At 41.5% G+C, this 18456-nt stretch overlaps 1 protein-coding gene across 2 annotated transcripts in view; it reads right to left on the bottom strand.

Moving 5' to 3' along the window:
* Nucleotides 1-2258: 2258 nt before the first annotated feature.
* The window catches only part of LOC147177550 (Golgi apparatus protein 1-like), a 37668-nt gene continuing 21470 nt past the window's right edge, over nucleotides 2259-18456 (bottom strand). For both annotated transcript variants that reach the window (XM_086071509.1, XM_086071511.1), the window contains 14 exons: nucleotides 16546-16632; nucleotides 16395-16457; nucleotides 16158-16271; nucleotides 14882-14970; nucleotides 14639-14756; nucleotides 14453-14545; nucleotides 14245-14382; nucleotides 7036-7159; nucleotides 6829-6971; nucleotides 6638-6739; nucleotides 6471-6578; nucleotides 5258-5378; nucleotides 5074-5180; nucleotides 2259-3509 (listed from right to left, as the gene is read on the bottom strand). In XM_086071509.1, coding sequence (XP_085927635.1) covers nucleotides 3342-3509; nucleotides 5074-5180; nucleotides 5258-5378; nucleotides 6471-6578; nucleotides 6638-6739; nucleotides 6829-6971; nucleotides 7036-7159; nucleotides 14245-14382; nucleotides 14453-14545; nucleotides 14639-14756; nucleotides 14882-14970; nucleotides 16158-16271; nucleotides 16395-16457; nucleotides 16546-16632 — 1575 coding nt within the window. In that variant the 3' untranslated portion in view covers nucleotides 2259-3341. The remainder of the gene's footprint in view (nucleotides 3510-5073; nucleotides 5181-5257; nucleotides 5379-6470; nucleotides 6579-6637; nucleotides 6740-6828; nucleotides 6972-7035; nucleotides 7160-14244; nucleotides 14383-14452; nucleotides 14546-14638; nucleotides 14757-14881; nucleotides 14971-16157; nucleotides 16272-16394; nucleotides 16458-16545; nucleotides 16633-18456) is intronic.

Raw genomic sequence — 18456 nt, 5'->3', positions numbered from 1 at the left:
GCATAAACATGAGCTTGAAAACGGAATTAAGCTTGAGCAGTGACTTTCCAGTTTGCTTGAGTTCCTTCATGTTGCGTTTTTGACTTGAGTTTATTAAGATGGTTTGCTTTTGGGGGGAAAAAAGTTGGGGGAGGGGGGAACTGAGGCGGGCATACTGACAGTGTGGTTGGGTGCTGAACCCTTTCTCCACAAACAAGGTAGTCAATGGGATAGGCTCGTGGTGCAATTAAGTAAGGAAAAGTGTGAGTGTGGTAACACCCTGAACCGCCACGGCATTGACGGCAACACTTCAGGGAGAGCAACGGTTGCAAAGCATCACACTGCTAAATGAAACACAAATGAGGCCATGTCCACAAAGTGCAGATTACAATACACCCCACCAAATACTCCAGTTTCCAAATAGAAGGGTTGAATGGCACTTCATTTCCTGATTCAATCATTTGAAGTATAGTGCCTGAAAGAGAAGCCAGAGTGCAGATCCGTGCTGGAGATTTGATGCTACGTTAGCATTTGCACTAAACATGTCAAACCCACTTGGAACAGCGTCCATCTTCAGAAACCAATTGTGAGAAGCAAGCCCAGTTTCCCCTTCTGATAAAATTGATTGAGCATTTATTATACATTAATTTTATACAGTGGTTCCACGAGGCACGAGTGACCTAAATTATGTGTTGTCTTTAAGCCTGCTGTCAAAATGAACATAAAAACAAATTACATGCATAACTTCTGCTTGCTTAAAGTGACTCATTAGACCATATTCACAGTAAAAAGTTGATATTTAGTCCAGAATTAATGCGAACCTCATTATTTTTCATGCACAATTAATACCTTTAAAATAAAATTTTCCACTTGCTGTTGACTGAAGATGACATCACCTGTGCTGAGGAAACGGATAACGACCAATCACGGCTCACCTGTTTTCTGGGTTTGGTCAGCAAACTGAGCCATGATTGGTTGTTATCAGTGATGTCATCTTCAGTCGACAGCAAGTAGAAAAATGGGTTTTTAAAGGTATTAATTGTTCGTGAAAAATAATGACGTTATCACATGAATTGGAGACAAAATATCTTCTTACTGTTGAAAATGGCTCAATGAGTCAAGTATCACTTTAAAAGAAACGCCAGACAGTTTAACAAATACCACCAATTTTGTGGAGCACCACCTGTGGACAGATTTTTATTTCTTATCCTCTGCAAAGAATGACTCATTTTACTGCGTGGCCATGCCATGTCTCTGCCTCCAGGTGGCGATGGCGTGCAAAATGGAAACAACAGCACAATGTCCATTGAATTAGGCGGAAAATGCACAACCTGTTTATATTCTATATTATGTTTGTGTTTATATTCAACTTCATTATCTCATAAAGTCAGTGTTATTTTTCTTAAAGCTACTGAACGTAGAATATTCCATTTCGAATCGCTACTGCCACCTGCTGACAAAAAATGAAATTGCACATAGCATTCTTCACATACACACCATGCACATTACGTCACATCCGCAGACAGGGCGCTGGAAATTGTAACCCGAATCCAGCCTGAAAACTATTGGCCAGAGGCTTGCAGGAGTACCCATTTGAAACAGCTAAGGTGTTTATCTACCAATTAGAAAGCATTTCATTCATAAACGGTAAGAAAAAAAACCTTATTGTTAAGTTATTTTGGGGAAAAAAGTTCCATATTGCAATTTTAAATTAAAATCCAAGACATTTTCTTTGTTTTGGTGGGAGACTGGAACAGATTCATGTCATTTTCATTCATTTCAGTGGGGATGGATAACTTGAGATTTGAACACTTATTCATCTCACATCTCAAGGCAACAATGTATTAGTCCTCACTGGTAAGACAAGTCAGCACTGTAGTAGGAAGTTGAATAAATACTTCTTCCATATCTACTAGCACTAGCTGGTTGAATTGTATTCAATAACGCTACTAGTGCACAGAATTGTCTTATACTGGTGAAGACGATGAGCATCAAAGATCAGCTGGATATGGACATATATATTAGATACGTAGCCCCCCCCCCCCAGATCTATATATACCGATTTAACATTTTTCATTGAAATGATTGGCAATCCATAAATTTATTCCTTTTCGTAGCCCGATATCAACTTATAAACCCATGAACCGATCATTTTCCCCATGAATTCATGAGAAAAGCCTTTAAAATTATTTCCCCCCCCCCCCCATCTTGCTGTATTCTTGAAATTTACCATTCACAGAAATTTTGAAGTATTTTCCTAGAATTACGACAGACCCGACTTATTGCATGTTAAGACAATTCAGAATCTTTAATTATTGAATTCCAATCATGAAAATAGTAATTTCATCTCATTCTTGCTGATGTCAATATTTGTGTCACAAATAAACCAAATCTTTTGACCAGTAAATGTTTGTGGACTTTCAATCATGTCCTTCATATTTAAGAATTGATGTTCCATAAATATATGTACATTAATTGATATTGGATTGAATTGAATGAAATTGTAAAAAAAAATAGCAATCTTGTGAATCAAAATCAAATCGCAAGTACAGATACCATGAAATCAAGCCGAATATTGGCTCGATACAGATACCTGGTATCGGTACTCGCCCATCCCTCATTATTAGACATGATTCAAATGACAACCACTGTTTTTCTTCATCATGAAGTCACTGTTACAATTGTATTTGGGCTTTTCACTTTCTTGATATTGACAATAGGAAACAGTCTTCACATGGACAGCCATCCATTTATCCAGCCAGTGTTTCTCCTCAATTGTGTCCGAAATGTGCAGAAGAAGCAACACTGAGATGTGTTGAGAGCGACTCGCCAGGTCTTGCTTGCTGCGTTGTGATGATTGATGGGACTTGAATGCAGGAAACGAGTCTCAACACTCCCAAAAACTATTTGGGCTTCCACTCCAGTGATCAGATATGAACTACAGTAACCCCCACCTGCACTTCTTTATACTGCATGGTTTGGCTTCACAAATGCAAATCTCACCAAAAGCAATCAACAATACAAAAAAAGGCATGGAAATGAAACCAAATAAGAAGTGGCGTGACGGCGGTGAGCAGTTTGTGGCGAGCCACGGCAGATCCTGTACACGAGGAAAGAGGACGGGACTCGTCGTCGCAAAATGTCTGAAAGTTAGCCTCCGCATTTTTCCAAAAGAAACCACCTGGTGAGGCGCTGCATGCTCCAAAACCAAAATCGAAGGGGGGAAGCTTTCCTAACCTCGGCGGTCCTCACCTGAAACATCCTCAAGAAAAAAAAAGAAAAAAAATGGCCACGTTGGCTGGTGACAGACTGAGGAGGACCACGACGAAAGGGTGAAGCAGGCGACTGGAGCTCTCGGGGTTCTACCGGTCTTTCAGTTCCCTGGTCACGCGTTTGGTGATGCGGCCGCACACCAGCCCCAACAGGAAGAGGACGCACAGGCTGAGCACCATCACCAGCAGGATGTAGTTCTTGGAGGGCGAGCTCATCACCTGCACGGCCAGATCCGACAAACCCTCGGCTGGCGCCACCTACAGGAAATCGGCGCTAGTTACCATCACTGCACAATCAACATTCACAATCAATTAGAGCCATGATTTTTTTTTTCTCCCAAAATGGTTCCTTCCTATTTGATGCTATTTCCTGTCCTGATACTGAAAAGGTTTTAATCAAGGTGCAAATGGCTCCGCCTAGTGGAGGGGTTTGCAACCTGCAGCTCTGGAGTCATATGTGGCTCTTTCATCTTAGAGCTGTCAAAATTAAGTAATTGATTCTAAAGTTAAATCGACAATTATTTTAGTAGCCTTTTTTTCTTCTTGTTTTTTTCAAATCCTCCGATTTCAGCATATCAACAGAAATTGTTCACTGATTATCTTCTGGGTTTAATTAAAATAAGACATTTGCAAACATCTGTGGAAAACAATTACGGATCCGGTAACATAGTCCACCCCCCCCCCCACCATTTTTTTTATTATAAATCACTTTATGAATAAGAATTATGTAATAAACACCAGTCACTGGTTAAACAGTAATGAGGGGGGGGGGGTGCTTTTTTAATACACTTAAATGCAAAATTAAAATGAATCTGATTAGTCGATTAATTGATTGAATAATTGATAGATTAATTAATTCAAAAAATATTTGACAGCATTACTTTAGTTTCTCTTCTGTGATTCCTGTGGATCTCCCCAAAAAATTTAATGTTGAATTAATTATTATTATTACTTTTTTTTTTTTAAACACATTTTTATTCATTCTTTGAATGAATTAATGATTTTGGATAACAAATGAATAAATATTGTAAAAATGTCAAGATTCCAAATGTTGAAGTTGTCAGATACACACAAAAGGTAAATGAAAAAGTTACCTTAAAATGTCCAAAAAGGAAGAGGAAAAGCAGAAAATGACCATAAAATATCCATGAAATTGCCAAAAATGTAAGAACGTTGAATGAAAGGTAGGAAAAAAATGTTCAAACAGTAAACAAAAAATGTCCAAAAACAAAATGTGAAATCCCAAAAATTACCACAAAATGTTCACAAAATTGCCCAAAAATTCAGAAATTGATAGCAAAAAAGACAGAAAAAAAGCAACAACAAAAAAGCTATAACATGCCCAAAAACGGAAAACGAAAGGCAGAAAATGACCATAATATATCCATGAAATGGCCAAAAATGTCAGAAAATTTAATTAAGAAAAAGCAGGAAAGAAAATGTTCTAAAAGTAGCCCAAAAAATTATCCAAAAACAAAACAAGAAATCCCCCAAATTACCATAAAATGTCCGAAATTGTTAGAAAAAAAACAGAAAAAATTGCTCTAACATGTCCAAGAAAGGAAGAAGGCAGAAAATGACCATAATATACACACAAAATTGTCAAAAATATCAAAAATTAGAAAGGAATAAAATGTAAAATGATATGAAAAAAGTAGAGAAGATGAACCTCCATATATTGAATGCTGCACATGTTTGTGTTATGGTGCACTAACACTAAAACACGGTTTCCTTCTGTCACAATGTTGAAATGTTTTTGCGGCTCCACACTGATTTTTGGGGTCATTTATTTTATTCTCTTTTGACAGGAAAGCTCGCTGACCTTGGCCGCGTAGCTCCACATGTCGATGCGGTCCTGAAGTCTTTTCTTGCACTCGGGCTGCAGGCGAACTCGCTTGTCCTGCAAGGCCTCCATCAGACACGACATCTCTGCATGGCCACAAGAAAACAAAATGGCTGCTTTGTCACGTTTCAAGTCAAAAGTGTGACGGTACGAGAGCACCCACGTCGTCCCCGTCCTGGCGTGATGGCAGCGCAGTGATGCTTGAGGTCCAAGGCACAGGCTGTGTGGAGGACCGGGTCCACAAAGATGTCGGCTTTACTCTCCTTCAGCATGTTCAAGACCTCCTGCAGGGAGAACAATTTTCAACACGTCCAGAAATCAATCTTCAAGCGACAACACCTTGCGGTCTAATTTCTCAAATTTTTGACAATTTTATGTGGATATTATGGTTATTCATTATGTTATAGCTGTTTTTCATTCTTACTTTTGTCCTATCAATTTCTCACATTTTTGGCAATTTTGTGGATATTTTATGATTATTTGGGGGATTTCAAGTTTAGTTTTTGGACATTTTTTTGTTATTTTTGAACATTCTCTTTCCTGCTTTTGCTTAATTCACTTTCCTGACATTTTAGGCAATTTTATGTGTATATTATGGGTTTGCTTTTTTGCCTTTCTTCTTCCTATGTTATAGCAAAAAAAAAATTCCTATCAATTTCTGACATTTTTGGACATTTTGTGGAAATTTTAAGGCAATGTTTGGGATTGCTTGTTTTGTTTTAGAGTATTGATTTGATTACATTTTGAATTTTTCTTTCCTGCCTTTTCTTAGATAATTTTTCAGAAATTTTGTGGACATTTGATAGTAATTTTCGGGATTTCCTGTTTTGTTTTTGGAACTTTTTTTAGTTACTTTTTAAAATTTTCTTTCCTGCCTTTTCTTAATTCATTTTTTCTGACATTTTGGGCAATTTTGTGGACATTTTATGATTATTTTCGGGATTTCATGTTTTGATTTTGGAAATTTTTTGGGTAACTTTTTGAATTTTTCTTTCCTGCCTTTTCTTAATTCATTTTTTCTGACATTTTTGGCAATTTTTTGGACATTTTATGATAATTTTCGTGATTTCATGTTTTGATTTTGGACATTTTTTTGGTTACTTTTTGAATTTTTCTTTCCTGACATTTCTTAATGAATTTTTCTGACATTTTGGCAATTTTCTGGACATTTTAAGGTAAAACATTTTCATCTACCTATCTAGTAAAATAAAATAATTTCTACAAATTTTACAGATCCACAGACAGCCACAGAAGAGGGACTAAAGTATGCTGTCACTATCGAATATTTTTATAATCGATTAATATATCGATTATTTAATCGATGAATCGACTAATATTGTAGAGCAGTTTATAAGATGGAGATGGTTTTTGTGTACCTTTTTACAGGCTTCCTGTTTGATTTTGAGCAGGTTGACTTTGAGGCACTCTTCCACCTGACCGGTCTGCTCCTGAGCGGCCGCCTCCTCCGCACACAGCCGGGAGATCTGCGGGAGGAGTCGGAGTTACAAGACGAGAAGCTGGATAAGAAAAAGGTCCGGTGTACCTCGTCCGAGCAGTGCATCTGCAGCTGTGGGTCCAGTCTGTAGTCCAGCGCCGACTCCTGGAGGATAACTCGGATCTGGTCCTCGCAGTCCGAAGATAATCTCTAAAACGAACCCGCACATGACAAGCGACAATTCAGAAGTCTGGCTTTGCCTTATCTGAGGTTGGAAGATGTCCGATGATGAGTCTGACCTGATCGGCATATTTGAGCTTGAGGCAGGCGATCACCTGACCCTCCAGCTCGTTGTCTTCGCTCGCTTTGTTGACGATGGACTGGCAGAATTTGGGGATGTCGGCTCGGCAAGCTTTCCTCAACACCGGGTTCAATCTGTAATCTGGACCAGGGTGGACATTCGGGTTCCGGTCCAGTCGGTCAAATGCTGCTTGCTGCCTACCAACCTGTGTTCTGTGTGATCTGTCTCTTGGTGATCATCTGTTTACACTTTGGATCCATCAGCTCGCTGTTCTTGTTCTGTTTCAGACACTGGAGAACATTCCGGGCGTCGGCTTCAGTGCAGAATCTCTGAAAAAGAGAGTTTGTCATATTCAGTGATGGCAAGTAACAAATCACTCGCCCCCATGGAGTTACGTTCCAAAAAACACCTAAAAAAGGTGAAATCCGCAAAGTAGTCAGCTTTATGTTTATTTATTATAAATTTGTTACACATTCATTATATACAATATGTTTTAAGGCTGTAAAATCTCTTACCACACACTTTTCTCAGAGCATTTGTCATTCATTCATCATGAACATTTTCTCACATTTCTCTATTGTTTTAACACTCTCAATGTTCAAACTAGAGGTGTCTATTTTACAGGATTTCTGCAAGTATCATCAAATCTAATTTCATACATTTTAATGCAACTTAAAACCAATTCAATGCCTACATGATTCCCGCAGTTAACTTGCAATTAATCTTAAATTAATCAGACTTTATACTGTATCTGTTGAAAATGTACAATAAAATATCTTTTGCAAGTTTTTCATACTCATAAACATAAAAAAAAAAAATATATGGTTACCAAATACAAATGAGCTTTTATATCATTGATACAGTAATTTTTCGATAAGTACTTTTACAATAGTTACAGTTAAAAGTAGTGTGAAACTGAGTCACAGATTTGTGCTGAGGTAATTTTCTGCCTCTAGGTGGCATTAGTTTTTTATGTTGGACATTGGTGACAGGAAGACTACATTTTTCTTTGACTCCAGGGCAGGCGATTTTGTTTATTGTAAATTTTAACATTTATTATTGCTAAATTGTGTTATGGTGACTCCTTTACACAACATTGTAAGTAAAATAAAGCATGAACAATTAATTTCTTAATGCCTCTTGACATCAAATGCTTCTTAATGCCATTTAAGGGCTTTGTTTTATCAAAATCCACTTAGTGACTTTTAATGCCCTTCGGAAACCCTGTTTTAGTAGTCGAGTAATATTTTCAAGTCCAAATTCAAAGCAGTCCAAAGCAGTAATTATTCTCTAATTTCTGTAATCTTTCATGAACAAAGCAGACTTATCAAACCAGTAACTGAAACAGTAAAATACATTTTTAGGCACTTTTTTTTAGACCATTATGAGAATTTTATTTTTTTTTTAGACCAACTTCAAGTCATAGCATAGTGCTTTCCGGCTTTTGCGTGTGACTCAAGGACCTTCACGTCCAAAGTACCCAACTTTAGATATTTTTTTGCATACTATGCAACGAGCCGAGTGCCTATCACCTGCTACCTCTTCCAACCAGCTGAAAAACAAGGTACTTTCAAGCCAATTCTTGTTAAACTGACATTTACCCATTTTACAGAAGCAAGTGGCAGACACTGTGCTATAATGCTAATGCAGGATTCTACGTTAAGCCTTTTCGGGTGGTGGCCATGCCAGAACCAGCACATGCCCTCTATAGTGCTAGCCTTTTTGGTAATTTTAACATTTTTCAAATCAATACTATTAATCGTCCCCATGTGTGTGTATTTTTTATTTTTATTTATTTATTTGACAAATTATTCACCAATCTCGAATGTTGAAAATCGCTTGGTTTTTTTGGTGATGCAATGTCAACGATTGAACAAACATTCCGTTTTTGAGGATGACGACAACACAGCACATCACCAGAACTCGCCACTTCATCACTGCAAGCACGACACCACTTGGGAAAACAAAACAAAAAAAGGTAGCTGCAATAATAAGAGAAAAAAAAAGAGAATAAATAATGTAAAGATTCCTAATAAGAGATTCACAATTAGTAAAACATAACTCTAAATTTACTACCGCTTATCCGGGGTCAGGGCGCGGGGGCAGCAGCTTTAGGAGGGAAACCCAGTCTTCCCTCTCCCCAGCAACTTCAACCAGCTCCTCCGGCTGGATCCCAAGGCGCTCCAAGGCCAGCCAAGAGATATAGTCTCTCCAGCGTGTCCTGGGTCGTCCCTGGGGCCTCCCGCTGGTGGGACATGCCCGGAAAACCTCTCCAAGGAGCCGTCCAAGAGGCATCCGAAGCAAATGCCCGAGCCACCTCAACTGGCTCCTCTCAACGTGAGAATGACCGAGCTTCTCACCCTATCTCTAAGGGAGAGCCTGGACACCCTGCGGAGGAAACTCATTTCGGCCGCTTGTATCCGGGATCTTGTTCTTTCGGTCATGACCCACAGCTCGTGACCATAGGTGAGGGTAGGAACATAGATCGAACAGTAAATCGAGAGCTTCGCCTTTCGGCCCAGCTTCTTCTTCACCACAACGGACTGATACAGAGTCCGCATCACTGCAGATGCTTCACCGATCAGCCTGTCAATCTCCCGCTCCAACCTACCCTTACACGTGAACAAGACCCCAAGATACTTGAACTCCTCCACTTGGGGCAGGATCTCATCCCCGACCCGGAGAGGTCACGCCACCCTTTTCTGACTAAGGACCATGGTCTTGGATTTGGAGGTGCTGATCTTCATCCCAACCATTTCATACTCTGCTGTGAACCGCTTCAGTGAGAGTTTGAGATCACGGCTTGATGAAGCCAACAGCACCACATCATCTGCAAAAAGCAGAGATGCAATACTGAGGCCACTAAACCGGAACCCCTCAACGCTTCGGCTGCGCCTAGAAATTCTGTCCATAAAAGTTATGAATAGTGTTGTTCAGATACCGATACTGGTATCGGCAGAGGCCCCGAAGTGATTAAGAAAAGTGGTATCTGTATCAGTGAATACTAACAAGTAACATGCCGATACCATTAATTCTGATGCTAATATAGGATTTTGGATGCAGCATCTTGTGTCTTGCTCATGCACGGCATTCACTGATGTGTGACATGTTCACTGCATGCCGAGCTGACATATCCTATTGGCCCTTGAATGCTCTGAACCAATGGCAGAACAGCTTTTTCATGTTGAGAAAAAAAAACTTCGGTATCGGTATTGGCCAATAAAGCAAAGCTGGGTATCGGAATCGGGGGCCAAAAAACGGTATCGGAACAATACTAGTTATGAACAGAATCGGTGACAAAGGGCAACCTTGGCAGAGTCCAAACCCCACCAAGAACGAATCCGACTTACTGCCGGCAATGCGGACCAAACTCTGGCACCGGTCATACAGGGATCGAACAGCCCGTATCAGGGGGCTTGGTACCCTGTACTCCCGAAGCACCACCCACAGGACTCCCCGAGGGACACGGTCGAACGCCTTCTCCAAATCCACAAAACACATATAGACTGGTTGAGCGAACTCCCATTCACCTTCAAGGACCCTACTGAGGGTGTAGAGCTCGTCCACTGTTCCACGACCAAGACGAAAACCACACTGCTCTCCCTGAATCAGAGATTCGACTTCCCAACGGACCATCCTCTCCAGCACCCCTGAATAGACCTTGCAGGGAGGCTGAGGAGTGTGATCCCGCTATAGTTGGAGCACACTCTCTGGTCCCCCTTCTTAAAAAGGGGGCCCACCACTCCGGTCTGCCAATCCAAAGGCACTGTCCCCGATGTCCATGCGATGTTGTAGAGGCGTGTCAACCTCGACAGCCCCACAACATCCAGAGCCTTTAGGAACTCCAGGCGGAGCTCATCCACCCCGGGGCCCTGCCACCGAGGAGCTTTTCCAACCACCTCAGTGACTTCGACCCCAGAGATAGGAGAGCCCACCTCAGAGTCTCCAGACTCTGCTTCCTCAAAGGAAGGCGTGTTGGTGGAATTGAGGAGGTCTTCGAAGTATTCTCCCCACCGACTCACGACGTCCCGAGTCGAGGTCAGCAGCACCCCATGTCCACTATACACAGTGTTAATGGTGCACTGCTATCCTCTCCTGAGACGCCAGATGGTGGACCAGAATTTCTTCGAAGCCATCCGGAAATCGTTTTCCATGGCCTCACCAAAATCCTCCTATGTCAGAGTTTTTGCCTCAGCGACCGCCAAAGCTGCATTCCGCTTGGCCAGCCGCTACCTGTCAGCTGCCTCCGGAGTCCCACAGGCCAAAAAAGCCAGACAGGACTCCTTCTTCAGCTTACCGCTGGTGTCCACCAGCAGGTTTGAGGCTTGCCGCCACGACAGGCATCAACCACCTTACGGCCACAGTTCAGAGCGGCCGCCTCAACAATGGAGGCGCGGAACATGGCCCACTCTGACTCAATGTCCCCCACCTCCCTCGGGACAAGAGAGAAGTTCTGCCGGAGGTGGGTGTTGAAACTCTTTCTGACAAGGGATTCTGCCAGACGTTCCCAGCAGACCCTCACAATACGTTTGGGTCTGCCAGGTCTGACCGGCACCTTCCCCCACCATAGGAGCCAACACACCACCAGGTGGTGATCAGTTGACAGCTCCGCCCCTCTCTTCTCCCAAGTGTCCAAAACATGCAGCCGCAAATCCGAAGACATGACTACAAAGTCGATCATCGAACTGCGGCCTAGGGTGTCCTCCTGGTGCAAAGTGCACATATGGACACCCCTATGTTTGAACATGGTCCAAGTTGGAGGGAGGCTACCCTCTCGTCTACCAGGGTGAACCCTAACATACAGGTGCCAAGCCGGGGGGCAATATATATGCCCACACCTGCTCTGCGCCTCTCACCGTGGGCAACACCAGAGTGGAAGAGAGTCCAAGCCCTCTCGAGAGGGTTGGTACCAGAGCCCAAGCCGTGTGTGAAGGAGAGTCCGACTATGTCTAGTCGGAATTTCTCTGCCTCACACACCAGCTTGGGCTCCTTCCCCGCCAGAGAGGTGACATTCCATGTCCCAAGAGCTAGCTTCTGTAGCCGGGGATCGGACCGCCGAAGTTCCCGCCTTTGGCCGCCACCCAGCTCTCTTACCGGTGGTGAGAGCCCATAGGAAGGCGGACACACGTTGTCTTTTCGGGCCCATGGGTGAAGGCCCGACCACCAGACACTCGCCTTCGAGCCCCGCCTCCAGGCCTGGCTCCAGAGGGAAGCCCTGCTGACCCGCTTCCGGCAAGGGAAACCAAGATCTAATATTTTTACTCATCATAAGGGGTCTGTTTGAGCCATGCTTTGTCTGGTCCCTCACCTAGGACCTGTTTGCCATGAGTGACCCTGCCAGGGGCATAAAGCCCCAGACAACATAGCTCCTAGGATCACGCAAAACCCTCCACCAGGATAAGGTGATGACTTACGGAGGAGTGTAATCACATTTATTGATCAAATTTCTAGGGCCATTTGTATTTTACTCCACACACCCTGTACAATACACAATAAGATGAATTTTAAAAACTAAATATGTAAAAAAAAAAAGAAAAGTAAAATGTCTAGTGACCATAAAAGTCACATCCAAAATAAGTGGTTGTACAAGTTTTTTTTTTTTTTAAGGCAAATGCAAATAACAATTCAATACAACAGCATGCCTAAAGTAGCTCCCATTTAACAGGTTTCCACACAAACTGTAGTGTCTCCGTCTGAACACTTGGTGGCACACTAAGGCGCACCCACATAATGACATAATTCATAGACAGCCGAAAAAGAGAGCCGCAAAGGGATAGCGTCATGTGCTAACTTCGAGTTGAAGCTGTTAATAAAATGAATAAAGACAAATACAAGACTAATTGCTGAGAATGCTGCGAGATGATCAAACTCAATGTACGCTACAGACAGCGACCCCCACCCAATTGAAAACTATTTACAGCGATCGAAGGGTTTTATCTGCCGTGATCCGAATGCAATAAGCTAGATGTTATGCTAACCGCCATGAAGTACCCGCCCGCCCGAACTACATTGACTATAATACATACGCATCCCCTAAAATGCACCCATTTGCTTTTGATGTGGACATTTTCCCATACACAGACTGGAGAAACATCGCAACAGGCACATCTTTTTTGTTCTCGGAATGGAAGGAGCGGATATAAGAATTTAATACTTGGGTAAATTAAATTTTAGATTTGGGATTAACATATGGGTGTTTAAGACATTTAAGGCCTAAAATTTAAGTTTCTGAATTTGAGACTTTTTAGGACTTTTTTAGACCCCGCGGGAACCCTGTGACAGTCACAAACCGTCATTGATTAAAAAATAAAATACAAATAGAAACACTTTAGTAAAATAAATAAAATAAAAACTGTACTAAAAAATGCGAAAATGTGACTGAGCACCTATGACTGTCCGCCACTCCCCGACGGCACGCTGCCGTCTAGCTGAGAGGAGCAGCCCATGTGAGCGCGCGCTGCTCGCTTTTCGTTAGATGAGGTCCGTCTAAACTGTTTTCACACAGCCCACACAAATTCCCCCCGTAATTCGACACTTTCACAAACTGCTCACAATGAACACTGGACCAAATCGAAGCACTTCCTGATTCCCACTTAAATAGCGCTTTTTGCTCGCTTGAAGTGTCACATGACTATGGATTATACCAATAAAGTAGTTTGGTTTATTATTTGATGAGTTTGTTCTTCTTTTGAGAGATTAAGTTACAAATTGTGAATGGAGGATTTTTGTTATGGTTAATATATGTTGCAGATATTATTTATTTACATGCTTTAGTTATTTTTGGTTACTTTTTGGTATTATACCCCATGATTGGCTAAATGGTTTGCCCGGAGGGAGGGGCTGGGGGTATTTAAAGGGATCCAAAATCATTTGTAGGGAAGTGCTCAGGCAAGTGGGATGGTGAGTGATTGGCTACCACAGTAAATTGCAGAAAAGACCAATGGGATTTATGGGAAATATTGTTCGGACTGTTTTTGGATTGGACTTGCACTGTAAATATTTTTCAAATTTTTTGATGCTGTGTTGGTGTAAATAAAAACAACTAAAGTTTTTCCCCCTTTCTGAAATTAACTTGTGAAAGAGAAACAGCAAGGGCGTGAAAGATGAACTGCGTTACAGCGAGGGAACACTGTATATATGCCTTTCACTATGTAAGGGAACAAAAATAATGGAACAAATTAACAATCATAAATCAAACTTTCTGCAAGCGAAATATATGCTCAATCAGATTCAGGTCAGATGATCAATTTGGCCATTGCATAACATTCCACTTCTTTGCCTTAAAAAAAAAAAAACTCTTAAGCTGCTTCCGCAGTAAGCTTGGGGTCATCTGCACTGTCCAATGAGTTTGGAATCATTTGACTGAATTTGAGCAGATAATTTTGCCTGCTGCTTTTGTCAGCAGTCCGCTCACCTTGATCATCTGCTTGCAGACTCTCATAAGCTGGTAGTCGAGCTCGGGGTCCGTCATCTCGGCCTCCTGCAGCTTGAAGATCCGCTGGTGGCAGCGCTGACTCAGCTGCTTCTTCTGCTCCTTCAGACACTCGATCATCTGAGGAGGAAGGCAAACAGACACTCGTTGGTTGAACAATTTGTTGGCAATCAAACTTTCCTGATCTCACCTGAGCATTGCCAAAGGCCACGTTGGGACACAGACGACTAATGTCGGACTTGCAAGGATCATACAGCTCCGGTTCCAACCGGATATCCTCAGACTACAACAAGATATTTGTACATTTGAGCTTGAAATGCGGATTTGGGTCAACGAGCAGAAATGATTTTTGATTGGCTATGGCAAACATCTCAACCATTTCCAGCTCCTCCACACGCAGCTGTTTCCGACATTTCAGGGAGACCCGCTGCTCTTTGCCCTCTTGCAGCGTGTCGTTCCTCACGGTGGTGCTGAGGCAGATCACCACGTCCACTCTGAATGACAGACGCAATCACATCAGATAAAACAATGCACATTGGCTACCATGAGTCAATTCAAGTCAGACTATATGAGTTTATAATAAGAAGTAGAAATGCAATGTGACAAACATTGTACGTACTTCTTTTTGATGTTAGGACACAAGCGCAGCACATCTTCCTTGCAAGCCATCTTGAACTTATACGAGAAGCGGAAATCCTTCATCTGAATCTTTACAACAAGACAGGAAGACTTTGAGTTTGGGTATCGGTGGGTGGCAACGTTCTCACTCAGTATGACTGATTAGAACCCAAATAAAACAACTTTTTGTGGAAAACAATGACGAACATCCCCCCCTATTTTCCTCATGTGACAAACCAAACCAGTATCTGAATCAAAACGAATTTGTGATTTGAAATAATGTCCTGGTTTTGAAAAAAGAGATGGAAATTCAAGCATTTAAAAAAATAAAACAATCAATAGATTAATTGATAACTGAAATAATCGCTAGTTGCAGCCCTACAATTCAGTATATTAAAGGTTTATACATTGCTAAATTTCATTTTGTTGATTTCAGGCCACTTTTCAAAGGAATCCAAACCACTAGTAAACCTTTATTAATTCCCAACTAGGAAACAGTAAAAAATTGCCAATGAGTACGTTTTTAGCAACCACGATGATATTGTAAAAGGAACAAACCAGAATCCTTGGGAGTAGTCATAAATAGTAAATGGTACTTCATTTATACAGCACTTTCCCACCATTTATCTACGCAGCATCAGGAGCAACTGAGGGTTCAGTATCTTGCTCAAGGATACTTAGACATAGTCACAATGGCCTGGGATCAAACACACAACCTCGGGCAGCATCAGGAGCAACTGAGGGTTCAGTATCTTGCTCAAGGATACTTAGACATAGTCACAATGGCCTGGGATCAAACACACAACCTCGGGTTTGCAAGTTGACCACTCTACCACTGAGTCATGCCGCCCCATAGTAATACTTGTAAGTTATAGCACCTTTAAAAGTACTTGTAGTAGCACATATAGTAGTAGCAGTACTTGTATGATTGCTGCAAGTACTACTACTACTACTATATGTACTACTCTACCACTGAGTCATGCCACCCCGCAGTAGTACTTGTAACTTGTAGCACCTGTAAAAGTACTTCTAGTAATAAATATAGTAGTAGCAATACTTGTATGATTGCTACGAGTACTAATACAAATACTGCTACTATTACAAGTACTGCTACTACTCCTACAAATCGCCGCTGTCGAAGACGAAGAAAAGAAAAAGGACATTAGTGTTTTTCACAGGATAGCGACAAAATACTACTACAATCACTACAACTGCTACTATTGCTCCAAGTAGTTACTCCTTTTAGTTAGTGCACATTTTAGATCATAAAAGCTTACCAGCTGGAAGTGTGTGACACCAACTGAACACTTTTCATTCATCTCCTTTTGGTGTTTGTTTTGAACCAAACATTCCATAAGGTCACCGGTGTCGATTTGGTTGTCAGCCAAGTCCTAAACACAAAAACACACACAGTCTTCGGCTTATTGCCTTCTACTTGTTCTGTTCAAATTTTGGAAACGACCAAGTCTACCAAAGGTGTGTTTGTGCTTAGAAAGTGTTAGAAATGTTCTCACGTGGCAGTGGGCCTGGATCATGGGCTCGCAAGCTCTGATGAGCAACGCGTCGATTTGGATATCCTGCGCGAGACAATAATATGACAAGAAAACGTCAGGGTAAAACTGACGGTTTCCCTCTAACTCCTACTTAAGTGATGACATTACTGACCTCTGACTCCAACTCTGTCAGGTTGCCTACAACATCCCTGCAGGCAGACACCAGGTCCTCCAGATGTTCTTGCAGACACTCCAGCTCCTGAGAAGCAAACACATACACATCTTGAAATTGCCAAACTTGATAGGACGATTAACCAAAATTTTATTGCAATTTATTCATTTATCTCTCAATCATTAAAACGTAATGATCGAAGAAAAAGGATTCATGTGCAGAACGCTGTGTCGCGTTTACAAATTCCCTACGTTGTCAAAGGACCCTGAATGCACCACGTAGCTTGTAGCTAGCCTGGAGGGAATCAGTGTGATTCTGCCGTCCCTAAGCATACTTTAAGCTGCTTAATGACACTCCAGTTGGAGTTAACTGTAAAACTAAACACACAATAAGGAGAATTACGTACAGAAAAATCATGCTTCGTTCTTAACACATCGCGAGCCTAGCGCCAATGCTAATGCAAGAGAATGGAGGATCACATTTAAATACTAACAGGAAGTTAGTATCAACTTCGGGAGTAATAGTCTGGTCTGTAAGGGGGGGGGGGGGGGGGCAATCGTGCAAATTGGGTCTAAAAGTATGAAAGTTGGTACACTGGTACTTTTTAATATGCTCTATCCAAATCTGCCGGGAAACAAAGCAAATTTTCAATGGTGCCGCCATATTGGACGATTAAAAATGGCCACCCGTCAAAAACTGATTTCCTTCTTATTAGTCATTGAAAGGTTAAAGATTTACAAATAGATACACATTTTCGGGGGGTTAACCACAAGGAATCAGAATCTGGTATTTCTTTCTTTCTTTCTTTCGTGGTACACATTTTTTACAGTAGTACTAATAGTCATATTTGAAAATCCAATATGACCAACAGTAAAAAATTTAAATTATAGCGATAACAATGAAACATTATCATACACTTAGATTCAGTTCATACTTGAAGTATGTTTTCAGCAAAATCCGCATCATTCTTTTGAAACAATCTAGAGTAGTATATTTGTTTAAATCTACATAATACAATTTACTATTGTATTTTTCCCTTAACCTATGTAATATGCAATATATATTCTTAAAACAGTTTAGTTCTGTACTCAAAACAAACTTCAAAAGGTCAACCCTTAAACTTAAGCAAACTGTAGATATACATAGGCATTAAAAAGAAAAGAAAACAAAAACAGAGATAGTGTGAACAAGAATTCCCTTGCTCAGCATATTCATAGCTGAAAAACAAGAGATTAGAACTATTATGACAATTACCAGCTAATCAATAAATCAATTTATCAAAAAGGGTAATTTTCATGATACCATATGCTAAACCTAGTGCCTTGCCTATATGTATCTTCATTGTTGACACATCCCCCTTCACATTTGTAGAGGCCTGTGCAATGCACACCAGCCATGCTGCATTAGCAGTTCCCTGTACATGACTTGACACAGCCACTCTGCAGGAGGATAGAACAGGCTTTGCTGCTGTCTTCAAGGGTTGTCCAGAAAGGCAACCATCTACCACCGTTGTCCTTGTGGCAGCCCCAGTCCTTTAAGTCAGAGATGTCCATATGGACTGACATTGCCTGATTCCAAATGATGTCTTGCAATACTGCCCTACAGGGCAGCCTGGGTTGGTGGCAAGGCCTCCAGAGTTTTCTTCCAACTGGTAAAGTGCCGAAGCCTGGTTTCATTGACAAGGCTGTACATGACCACAACAAACCTCTCAAGGGTTGGCATGTGCTGAGACTGTAGGCTGAGCCGTTGTGGATCACTACTGAGGGCCACCACAAGTGTGTCAGTCCAGTGGTGTTCTACCAGGCTGACAAGCTGTCTTTTTACCACATCCCAGGATGTGTGAGACTGTATCACAGCCTGTGACTGCATGGAACAGAGCCATGCATCTTGATGGTCCTAACTGGGCAGATA

The sequence above is a fragment of the Leptonotus elevatus genome, chromosome 3 (assembly GCF_054856555.1).
Source record: "Leptonotus elevatus isolate MCC_2025b chromosome 3, RoL_Lele_1.0, whole genome shotgun sequence".
Taxonomy (NCBI): Eukaryota; Metazoa; Chordata; class Actinopteri; order Syngnathiformes; family Syngnathidae; genus Leptonotus; species Leptonotus elevatus.
Note: the sequence above shows the minus strand (reverse complement) of the source record. Positions and strands in the feature narration are given on the sequence as shown.